Source organism: Apaloderma vittatum, unplaced genomic scaffold (assembly GCF_000703405.1).
Source record: "Apaloderma vittatum isolate BGI_N311 unplaced genomic scaffold, ASM70340v1 scaffold9794, whole genome shotgun sequence".
Taxonomy (NCBI): Eukaryota; Metazoa; Chordata; class Aves; order Trogoniformes; family Trogonidae; genus Apaloderma; species Apaloderma vittatum.
The window spans coordinates 19,246-31,386 of record NW_009712151.1 but is presented as its reverse complement, the minus strand read 5'-3'; the positions used below and the strand labels follow the sequence as shown (position 1 = coordinate 31,386).

Below are 12,141 nucleotides of genomic sequence, written 5' to 3'. Positions count from 1 at the left end.
TGTCAGGCCTGGCAAGGTACAGATTTCATGTGCATTTTGGGTATGTTAACTATTGTTTGAGACTTGTACAGTGTCTGACACAGAAAGTAGAACATAACTTCGAAAGTGGAAGAAGGTTTTTAATTTGTATTTTTTTCACCATACAAGTGAAGGTCAAGTTTTGTCACTAAAACTGTAGTATGAGGTAATACATGCACGTTCTGGCATGGGATAAAAGCAGTGCTGCTTAATGACAGTTGAAAAGATGGTGTGCAAAACCAGACTGAAATTCTGTATGTTATATGCGTTTCTCTCAGTTCTTCACTGTAGTGCAATGCTTTTTTGGTTTAGGCAGTAATTTGTATCTTTCTTTTAATTTGGTCTCCTGCCAAAACGGAAGCGCATACTCTTTTGTCTTTGTTTATGCTCTTTTTTTTTTTTTTATTAGATCAAACTTAGTGCTGTTGCACCCACAGGATAAATGTGATCACAGAGCTGATGGAAAATTACTTTATATATTTCTGAGGTAATGTGAGTGAGAGATGTAGTTGCAAGAAATGATGGCTTAGATTTTTGAAGTCTCTCTGCCCAGTCAGTTGTAGTGGTTTCACCCTGGCTGGTAGTCAGGTGTCCTCCACAGCCTCTTTATCACTTCCCCTTCTCATCTAGACGGGGAGAAGATACGATGAAGGGCCCATGGTTTGAGAGGACAGGGAGATCACCTTCATCTACCCAGGCAAAACAGACTTGATTTTGGGGAGATTAGTTAAATCCATTTAGCAATCAAAACCGAAGATGAAAAATGAGAAATACAAGCAGATCTTAAAAATAACGCCTTCCCCTCACCCTCCCTTCTTCCCAGGCTTAACATCAATCCCAGTTTATCCATCTTCTTCCGCCAAGTGATGCAGAGGGACAGGGAATGGGGGTCGCGGTCAGTTCATGTCGTGTTGTCTCCACCACTCCTTCCTCCCCCAGGGGAGGACTCCTCACTCTTGCCCTGGGCCATTGTGGGGTCCCTCTCACAGGAGACGATCTTCATACACTTTCTCCAGTGTGAGTCCTCTCAGAAGAGACAGTTCTTAAACTGCCCCAGCGTGAGTCTCTCCATGGGGTGCAGTCCTTCAGGGGAAACTGCTCCAGTGCGAGTCCCCTGCTGCATCACAAAAGTCCTGCCAGCCCCCCTGCTCTGGCGTGGGCTTCTCTCTCTCCACGGGCTATAGGATCTGGCAGGAGCCTGCTCCAGTACGGGGTTCCCATGGGGTCACAGCCCCCTTCAGGCAGCCACCTGCTCTGGTATAGGGCCCTCCATGGGCTACCAGGGAACAGCTTGCCTCACCATGGTCTTCACCACAACCCAGGGGACTCTCTACTCTGCTGCTGGGAGCACATCCTTCCCCCCCTTCACTGACCTTAGCGTCCTCACATATTATCACTTTTCTTTCTCTACTAGTTGTTGTGTGACGCAGTTCTTTCTTCCCTGCTTCTTAAATGTGTTTTCACAGAAGAAGTTACTAATGTGCTCAGCCTTGGCCACCAGTGGGTCTGTCTTCGTAGCCGGCTGGCATTGGCTCTGTCAGACCTAGGGGAAGCTTGGAGCAGCTTCTAGCAGAAGCTGCCCCTACAGCACCCCCACTACGCCAGGCAAATCTGGCCAGGCAAACCCAACACATCAGTTTTCTTTAATCTTGTCTGATCCCCACAGTTCAAATTCTGTTAGTATAAAGTGCACCGTCTGATCCTTTGTCTTCCCGACAGCTTTCTGTTTCTCAGGCTGAGCCTTTCTTTTCTCTGTCAACTGTTTATAAGCTCTTGACATACCATGTTTTCCTGTTTCCACAGAATGTTAAGGGTTGGAAGGGACCTCTGGAGAACACCTAGTCCAACCTCCTTGCCAGAGCAGGTTCGCCTAGAGCAGGTTGCACAGGATGGTGTCCAGGCAGGTTTTGGATGTCTTCAGGGACGAAGACTCCACAACCTCTCTGGGCAGCCTGTTCCAGTGCTCTGCCACCCTCACAGTAAAGAAGTTCCTCCTCATGCTTAGGTGGAACTTCCTACGTTCAAGTTTGTGCCCGTTGACTCTTGTCCTGTCCTGTTTTCTATGTGTGGATTTTTCAAGACTGTGAGAAATTGAGCGGAATTAAGTACCTGCATTTGAAGGCATCAAATTTCTCAAGGTGCTGAATAAAGTTCATCAGGTTTAATGACTTTCCATTGCTTTGGGGCAGTAAAGCAAAGTTTGCAAAGCATTGGAGTTTTTCCTCAGGGTAGCAGGTTGGTTTGCCAGTTGTATATAGACAGGTAGCTCATTTCAGCCGTAAGATTTCATTGTAATGACCTATTAAGTTTGGGTGACCCATACTATTTTTCGCTGCCTAGTCTGAGATGGAGTACTTTTGTGGATGTTAGCTTTATTCAGACAAGAGTCGTTGGCCTCAGTACGAGTGAAAACGAGTTGATGTTCTACTGTCCCCTGGTATGAGAGTGGTCAGACTGCTTCATGGGTGCTTGAGGCGTGGTGGACCTGCTCCTCTCAGCACCTTCTGTTGTGGAACATCCACGGCCCCTGGGAGGGGACAGCACAGCAGGCTGCTCCGAGGTGTAACTGCTGCAGAGAGGGCTTCAGGGAGCGAGGACAGCGGATCCGCCTTGGTCAGATAGACACACAGACAGGCTTGTCCGTGCCTGACTCGTGAACTGGGAAGTAGCTGCCCTAGTTAATTGACCATAAGACAGTTTGTTACTGTTCAGATCACTCTTAATTTTAGCTGTTTCTAACAACCACAAAAATTTTGCTTTAAAGGCTAAAAGATAGCTAGGGTTTCCCCTTGCGTTTACAGTCAGGTCATTAAAATATTATCCAAGCCAAAGAGAACTGACATAATCAGAGCAATTGTATTACTCTTGAAAAAAATACATATGTTAAGTGCAAAAAGAACAGTTGCTACATGAAAAATTGTAATGTTGATAAGCATCTATGAATATAAACAGTTCTGTTCATGGAAGTTATGTTTCAATGTAGTGTTTGTACAGAATCTGTTAATAATTAATGGTATTGATTTGTCCGAATTGTCTATGTGGAGGACCAGCCTTTGGGTTCAAGCCCTTCTATGACCTAAGGTACTACAAACATTGAAAAAAGAACAAGCTGATTGTCCTGGATAAAATAACAAACTCAAGATTTGCATTAAGAGAATTTTTTAACAGGGTGCTTCTAGATAGAAAGCCTTGATCAGATGCAAATAGATGTATTTGATGCTGTAAAACAGACTTTTATGTCTCTCAGGTGGCCTTAGAGCCACCTTTTTTTTTTTTTCTTCTGAGTTACTGATAAGGACTGACTATTGATGAAGGTAAGGAATAGTCCATAGGAAATGTACTTTCCCTGTATGGAAGTAGAAGTTTGTCTTGGATGTCCACTTTCAAAGAAAAAATGTTATGTGTTTGAGTTTAACATGTACACTCAGAAAGTTGGAGGCTTTGCTTTCCTTTACAATTACTTGCATTTGGGGAGGTGGGACAGCTCATGACATCCGTGAATTTCAAGTGTGACGTTTTCTCTGGGCTTGTGATCAGATGAACAAAGACTCTTGGTCTACCTGAATATTAATAATAGTAATTTTCTTCTAGATTCATGCACATATCATCCAGGTGTGCCAGTCTTTCATGATGCTCTCAAAGTAAGTATGCAACTTTTAAGTCTTATTTTTTTTCATACATGGAAAACAGTATGGTTGTTTTCCTACTTAGTTCCAAATCTTCCAATATTGTACAAACTGATGCTCAGCCTATCATGGTTGAGCAGCCCCATGAGATTAGAAAAGCACACTTACTCAAACCTAAAGAAGAAATTAAAAACTGTACCTGTATAGTCTAAATGCCACGCAAGTCTGTGTGGCTCGCGTTTTCCTATTGATTGACTTGAGCTGTCTTCATGGTTTAATTAGGTCCTCTGGATAGATTTTTGGAGGAGTGGAGAGGTGTCATACTCTTTCAGTTAACTAACCTGCTTGGAATTCAAACCAGCTGCTTGTGGTCTTATGTGCCTGGACCACTAATGTGTATGTGCCATTTGCCTACTGGAAAAACCAGTTGTGTTCTGTTAGTCAGCCAAGTGGGAGTGCTGGGTAAGCTGGGACTGGTCATCCATGCCCGGGAGTCTTGGGGTACATCTTCAGTAGTGAAATAAATATAACTGTGACTGGTCTCCAGGGCCCAGACCAACAGCGTAGTTGTTATATTCAACTGTTTTCCTACTTCAGGATCTATTGGATTAAAATCCAATTAATCCAATTTTGGATTAAAATCCAAAAGTGCCTACAGGGAGTTGTTTGAGACACAACTGCCAGATCAGTGCTAGAAATCTTTCTAATATATTAATTGTGTATGGTCAAAAACCTGGTGTCCAGCTGGAACTGTTTTCTGTTCTAGTACACTTGTAGCCCAAGTGACATTTCTTAAGACACCAAACTTCTGTTAGACTGAGCTTTGGGGCAAGTTTTGTGTTTTTGAGGTGTTTCAAAAGCACTTCTGCTGGCAGTGCACCTCGTCCCTGCCATGTCGCCTGGTGTCTTTTGGGCTGATGGAGGCTTGTGCGCACACGCTGGGCAGCACATTGTCTGTGAGCTGCTGTCCTGTGGTGGGGTACAGCTCCCAAATCAGCCATCGTGTGTCACTGACAAATTGGGTCAGATGCTGTTAGATGGAAGACAATACAGTGACTTAGACTATGTGATTTGTTTTCTACAAAATTACGGTTGTACTCGTAACACAATGTAAAACTTCAACCTAATTCTAAAGGCAGAAGTTAGAGTTACCTCAAAAGCTCTTCTTCTCCTTATCCTGTCTTTTGGCCTAATGAAAAATTTATCATAATTTTGTATGAGCAGTTTTCTCTGTTCTAGGAATTCTAGGTGACAGAATCACAAAATGTTAGAGGTTGGAAGGGACCTTGTAAGATCATCTAGTCCAACCCCACTGCCAGAGCAGGATCACCTAGAATAGGTCACCCAGGAAGGCATAATCCAAGTGGGCAGTGCAAACCTTTTGTCTCCTCCACTGTGGGAATCGTTAACATGTTGAGGATGCTTTTAGAACCATGTGCCTGAACCCCATTGTGTTGCACTGTTTAAGCTCTCAAAGCTGTGGTGCATTTGTTAGTCAAACGATTAGTAAAAAAAAAAAAACAATTAGTAAAATTCTTCGAGTTCTTAAGATACATTATTCACAGTGGCAAGATAATTTCCTCTGAAGTTGGATTTCTGGTTTATATAACAAAAAATGCTCTTGGTTGATGTAGCTGGATACATGGCTGTGCAGTGCAGGTATCCAGCTTTGTGGTGGGGAATATGCAGTTGAAGGGCTTGACTAGAGCTCAGAGAAAGAAAAAATGCTCATAGTTTTAGGAAAGGGGGCTTGTACCTTCTGCCACAAGCAAGCCTGATCTCAGGGCTGGCGTTGGTTTTGCTTACGTGTTACTTCGTGAGAAAAAATAACATTTCTGTTTTCCGCTGTATGGAGTTGGTGCCTAACTCATCATGAAAATACTGCCTTGTGTTTACCAAACTTTCTGATTAAGGCAGCATGAGTGAACTAGGAATGGCAGCTGTAACAGGTTTCTCTGGCTTTTAAAAATGCAGATGATGATAATATTGTCCAAAGGAGGAAAGAAAATAATCTCTAATCACGATGTATCTTGCAAAGGAATATAATTAAGCTTTTGTTTTTATGTGCCGTTGCCAAGTGAGGTAATGTTTTCTTCTAAAAATGTTTACAGGGTTGGTCATGCTGTAAGAGAAGAACAACAGACTTTTCTGACTTCTTAAGCATTGTGGTACGTAGTATTTATTATTCACAGTTTTTATACATGTCAAATGATGATGATAAATATTAAATGATACATGTACTTACATGTGTAACCTTAGTGTATTTTTGTTAAAACTGTCTTAAATCTTGCCTGTACCATTTTTCTTGATATAATGTTAAAATCCAGTCTCATTTTCAAGCCTTAATGGTTACAATTAGTTCTGTCAAAGCCTGTTTAGACACTTGTTAGCAAGGAAGGTGAGTATTTTTTGTTACTGTGCTTGATTACAGAAAGTAATGTTCTTTAACGTTATATTCAAATGAAGATCTTTCCAGCTTCAGTTGTAGGATTAAAGTGGGCTAAAGGAGAAGATGAAGACCAAGAAATAGATCAAGGAAACATACTGCAGTTTTTCTGAATTTTTAATTGTGTGTGCAAGCTACACTGCATATTCGTAAACAATGTTTTCCACAACAGGGCTGCACAAAGGGTCTCCATAACAGTGAGAAACCTCCTGAGCCTGTTAAACCAGAAGTCAAAACTACCTCTGAACGAAAGGAACTAGCTGAACTGAAGCCCAGATTTCAAGAACACATAATTAAGGCACCAAAACCATTGGAAACAATTAAAAGACCAAGGTACAGTATATGAAACTAAGTTTTGCTGAATTTGTGGTCAGCTGGCCTAGTTAAAGCTTGTTTGTTATGCAGTGTTACGTGTTTTGTGTAGTGTGAAAATTCCCAAATTAACTTGCAAAGAGCTTGTCTTTGATAACAGCAATGATATCTCAATCCTCAAAATGAGATAGAAGAGTTCTGGTTAGGACAAGGTAGTGTTGGAGCTCTCAGCTTTTAGCTTCACAGGAAACAAAAATTGCAATCTAAAGCCTCACAGCTTAGAATGCTGCCACTAGCAGTTGTGTTTTAGAGAGTCATGCAAAATAATTTTAAGGTGCTTATATTCAGGTTCCTTAATCGCTCTGATTTTTTTTTTATTGTTGTATTTAGGTTTTCTTGTTCAAACCCAAGACTAGATTCTAAATTTCTAGTCTGTTTTTTCAGTTAGAATTGGCCTTGACAAATCTAGTTTGTTTGGTTGTTATTGTAAGGGAGGTTGGAAAGCAAGATTGAAAGTTACTACTCTCTTGTGTTTTGTAAATTATTTTTCATGAAGCTGACATGAAGATCTGAACTTTTTTTTTTTAGCCCAGATGAGCCAATGACAAATCTGCAGCTGAAAGTGTCAGCTTCCCTGAAGCAAGCACTAGATAAACTGAAACTGTCGTCAGAAAATGAAGAGAAAAAAGGTAAGGATACATGGAGGTTAAGTAGATATATGATGCTAATAGTTGCACAGATAAATGAGATCGGTTTTTTTGGTTTTGGTTCTAAAGTGATTAAGTGATTATGTTCATAGACTCCTAAAATGGCCTAAGTTGGAAGGGACCTTAGAGATCATCTAATCCAACCTCCCTGTCATGGGCAGGGATGCGCACAATCTGGGAAGTACTTTCCAGTTTAGGGAATGATAATCAAAGTGTAGATGTGGGTGTTAGAAGCAGTATGTTATTGCCAAAAAACGTTTGAACAGAAAATCCTGGAGGTTCCTTCCAGCCTGATGTTCTCTGATTTTGTGTTGCCATTAAAGTTATTTGAACTGCCTGTTCTGTAGGATTTCCTGGTTAGAATGGGCATGATGGGAACATCCATTTCTGAATGAAAGAGTTCCTAAGAAATGAACTTCATTCATGTGCTGCTGCAAACGCAGTGTTACATAAAGTGTTTCACCAACTGGTGAAATCCCTCTAAAGACTAGTTGGTTCTCCCTGGTCTGTTCTTCCTCTTTTTTTGTTTTGCTTCCCACAGTTTATTTGGAATTATATTCTACAACTCTGCAGCTCCTTAAGAAACACTTTCAAATTTCAGCCTACGTTTGTGTCTATTTTATACTCTGCTGTTCTTAGGCCAAAACTGTCATTTAGCTCTTCTCTCTACTTGGTATCCAAATTCTTTTCCTTGTATGTATTTATAGACAGCGATCTATAAATACACATTACTAGTTCTACAAAACTGTTACATTATTAGTTCTACAAAACCAAACAAGATGAGTGATTTATTCTTTTCCTCTATGATTGTAATAATCCTCTTCATCTTTTTGTTTTGTGTTTTTTGGGGTTTTTTTCCCCGCTTAAGATGTCATAGAGGTATAGAACCTAGAATCTGTTGAATAGGTAATACAACTTTCGGACTGTTTGCATAATTTCTGTTTCTTTGTACCTTTATGGTAGACTTTAGTGCCAGGCAGAAATCCAGTTGCTATTTTCTATAATACTCTCTTTACAGAGGAAGATAGTGATGAAATCAAGATCGGGACGACATGTAAAAATGCAGGCTGTTCAAAAGTAAGTGGTTCAGTTCCACTCTTAAACCCAGCTGCTATTCACAGCGCAGTTTTGTTTTCCTTTCTTAGGTGGTTTTTTTTTGTGCTGCAAATCAGTAGATTTTGGAAATGACACAAAATTCATCAGTCTTAACAATGGCACATTTCACAACACGCTTTGGCATGGACCGATGTGAGCTGTTGCGTACCATGCATGCAATTAAGTCTAAGATTACTCTTTTTTTTAAGCCTGTCCTGAATTTCTAATTAGTAAGCTTGCCAAATCCGTGATATTGATGTATTTCAGCTTAAAATCATGAATATAATACTGGTTAGAGGTAGCTTACTGATAACTCCGAATTGCTCTTGGTAGCCTGTATATAGGTGAGAAGCATCTACAGATCTTGCCAGTTAATGCTTCCTGTCAGAAGAATCCAGAAAGAAAATGTTTAAAGCTTCTAGCACCAAAATGAGTCTCTATAGTTCCTTAAACTGGAAGATTTTGATGCTGTCATCCTGGTATTGTACAGGACAGGACAGTAGAATTTAAGTAGACATTTCACTGGACATCTGACATTTTGCATTTTTACTGAAACTCAGATGGGAGTAGAACTTAAGGAAGTCTGATGTGTTAGGAAGAAATGATCTGATATTCAGTGGCAGAGCTTCATAGTATTTTATTTATTTCCTTCTGAGAATCCATATGTTTTAGGAACGATAAACTTATTTTCTTAAGTACTTATTTTCTCTGAACATTCAGAATATTTTAAAGATCGATATCGCTGAGGCTCTAAAGTGGCCTTTAGGAGCATAGATGGTATATTAGTATTAGTTCAGAGACGCCTTCTGAGAATGAAGATTGTATGGTTGCTTTGGAAAGCTAGGAGAAGCCATTAGATTAGAGTATTTACTCAGCAGCTTTGTAGGATTTTGTTCAGTGTTTCTACTGTGGTTTGTGTTTTGTTTTGATTTTGTCCTTTGGTCCACATTCTGTAACAGTAAAACACTTTAAATGCTTTGTTTTCCTAGACATACGAAGGACCACACAGCACAGAAGAAGTATGTATATACCATTCTGGTGTTCCTATATTCCATGAAGGGTTAGTATTTGGTTAATTTATTTTTAATTAGTCTATTATGTCTTCCTGCTGTCTTTGTAGGTGTTGCCTTATTTTCATTCTGTACTTCTTCTTCAGTCCAAAATGGCAATGCTTGAAGTGTGTGTACTAAACTAATACTGCATAAAGGGAAGATCACAGTAAAAAGTGTCCTAAATATTGTTTGTTAATTACTTTGTGAACTTTCAAGGATGAAGTATTGGAGCTGTTGTAGGAGAAAAACATCTGACTTCAATACATTTTTAGCTCAAGAAGGCTGCACAACAGGAACACACGTGTGGACTAAAAAGGATGCGGTAAGTAGCATTGATTTTTGCCTTCTGTGACTGACCATTCTGGGTTTTGCATGTTGGAATATAGTTAGTGGCTTGATTGCAATATTGCTGTAGTTGAGTTGTTACAGATCAGGGGTTTTTTTACTTTACCTTTTTTTGTTATTTTGATTTTCTTCACGGTTTATTTTTTCTGCATCAGAGAACAGAGGGTAATATTCAAGAATTTTTTTTGCAGTAATATGAAAATTTCTTGGAGTCATGGCTTTCTTCTTGGTTCAGTTCCTTTCTGCAACCTACTGGGAAACTGTTGTCTTGGGAAGGAAGTTATTACAACAAGAACTTTGTTGTTTCTTCAGGGGTAGTTTAGTGGGCTTTTTGTTGTTTGTGCTTTTTTTTAGTAACACTGTCCTGTTTTCTCGCTGTAGACTCTGTCATAAGCATTGGTTTTGTTCTAATATTTGTCAGGAGCCAGTAGCTGAAATACCTAATACATGGAGTAAGTGAAGTCTTGCAGTCTCCAGTGAACATACCATCCTTTATTGCCTACGCTGACTGGCTGTTAAGCGTCCTGGTTTTTAATATTGTAAAAATACTCCTGAGTGCAATTTAAAATCTTTTTTTTCTTTACCTTTTACTATATATAGGGTAAGAAAGTAGTTCCGTGCAGGCATGATTGGCACCAGACTGGAGGAGAAGTGACTATTTCTGTATATGCTAAAAACTCCGTTCCTGATCTGAGCTATGTAGAAGCAAATAGCACAATGGTGAGTACCTACATTAAGATGTAATTCTGAATTCTTTTTAATTCTTCCTGCAACTTGAAGTTAGGAAAAAGTGGCTTCTACTTTATTTACAAGGCAGAGGTAGCATAAGAATCTTTTTTAAGTAACAGATTTTTCTTGGCATTTATGTTTGTTCAAGTACCTATAACTTCTTTTTACTTTTCCCCCTTCTGTTTGGACATCTGCACTTTAATGTGGGGTTTTTTTTAAAGCTGTAATATAATATGTGCTCCCCTCCAAAAAAAAATATTTAATTTGACTTTGCAATTAAAACCTGAGTGTTATGAATTTGTATCACCATATGGGCAAGTAATTATAGATTCATAATTTAATTGCATTTGGCTTGATGTAATTTAATATTGTTCTTCGCAGTAGGCAAATTCATGGCTACTAATATTAAACAAGTGATAAAATGTTTCTCTGATTTCTTAATCACCCATTTGGAGAAAATGATACAGCTTCCAGGAGATAGATATATAGATATATAACCTTTATTGACTATGGTACTGTATGAGCATCTATTTAGATTTTCGTTTCTGTGTCTGAGGGACAATTTGATCACGTCGCTCATTGTAGGATCTGAGTCCTAATGTGATATATTTTGCTTAAAATATACTTGAGCTGTCTAAAGTTTTGGTAGCCTGACAAAATTCTTTTTTTTTTTTTCCTGTTAAGTTAAATATCCATATTGTATTTGAAGGAGAAAAGGAATTTCATCGCAATGTGAAATTATGGGGAGTAAGTATAAGAAGAATTCTTTTATTTAAAAGAAAGAAAAATACCACACTCATGGTGCTTAGAGCAGCAAGTGACCTGCTGAGTCCTTTCTATCATGGTGCTGTTGGATAAACCCATTGACCCTCTGACGCTGCGTGCTGGTGGATGACTTGAGCCGTATGGTATGTGTGGCTGTTGTGTGTGCCCACGCATGTGTTCACAGTGGGAGAGGGCTGACTTTATCCTAAATAGCAGAGGGAACTCCCATCTGCCCAAACATCTGCTGAACTGTAGTGGTAAGGTCCTCTTCCTAACTTAATTCCCAAATATCTGTCTGTTTCTTCAATTGAAGTGTGAAATATTTCTCCTCTTCTAGGTAATTGATGTAAAGAGGAGTTACGTGAACATGACAGCTACAAAGATTGAGCTTACAATGAGAAAAGCAGAGCCTCTATTATGGGCAAGTCTTGAATTACCAGTATCCAACACACAACAAAAAAAAGAGAATTCAGATTAATAATGATTCCAAGAGACAAGATATTTCCCATTACGAAGTGGTGACTTGCTACTGTAATCAAATATTTATCTTTTATATAGATTCTTTTTTTTTTTTTAATTCTGCATCATGTGTTATATTCTACAAAAGAAATTTGACACACAGTAAGTGGAGGTGTAAACTCAAAGGGTAATAGCTATTTCTGCTCTTGCTCCCATGGGTGTATTTATTCTAGCTGGAGTGTCTCCATGGGGATTTAGAGTAAAAAAACAATTGCCCTTTGTGTACGGCCGTACCTACCACGCACTGACTATCCGGATAGATGATGTGTTCTCAGTCCACTCGGTGTGTTGTTTTTAAGTGTTTGGTTTTAGACCGGATCTACAGGGTAGCACGTGTTCAGTTCAGCACTGTTCATTACAAAGCGTACAGTAGTACAGACAGAAAAATCCGAGTTTGTGAAGCAATGAGCATGCGGTTCTACATCTAGAATAAAAAGGCACCTAAACATAAATATGGAAGAGCACTTGTAGACTTAGATTTTTGTCTTCTGAAACAAAGGTTTGTTTCAATACCTGTTTGCTGCGAA

General features: G+C 39.4%; 1 protein-coding gene across 1 annotated transcript; it reads left to right on the top strand.

The window, feature by feature from the left end:
• Positions 1-3,609: 3,609 nt before the first annotated feature.
• CHORDC1 (cysteine and histidine-rich domain (CHORD) containing 1) lies at positions 3,610-11,890 on the top strand (the record flags this gene model as incomplete). Its single annotated transcript, XM_009867885.1, has 10 exons — positions 3,610-3,659; positions 5,756-5,812; positions 6,263-6,423; positions 6,991-7,091; positions 8,128-8,186; positions 9,194-9,264; positions 9,473-9,578; positions 10,202-10,321; positions 11,015-11,077; positions 11,433-11,890. Coding segments are annotated over 10 exons (929 nt in total), but the record flags the coding sequence as incomplete, so codon positions are not given.
• Positions 11,891-12,141: the final 251 nt, after the last annotated feature.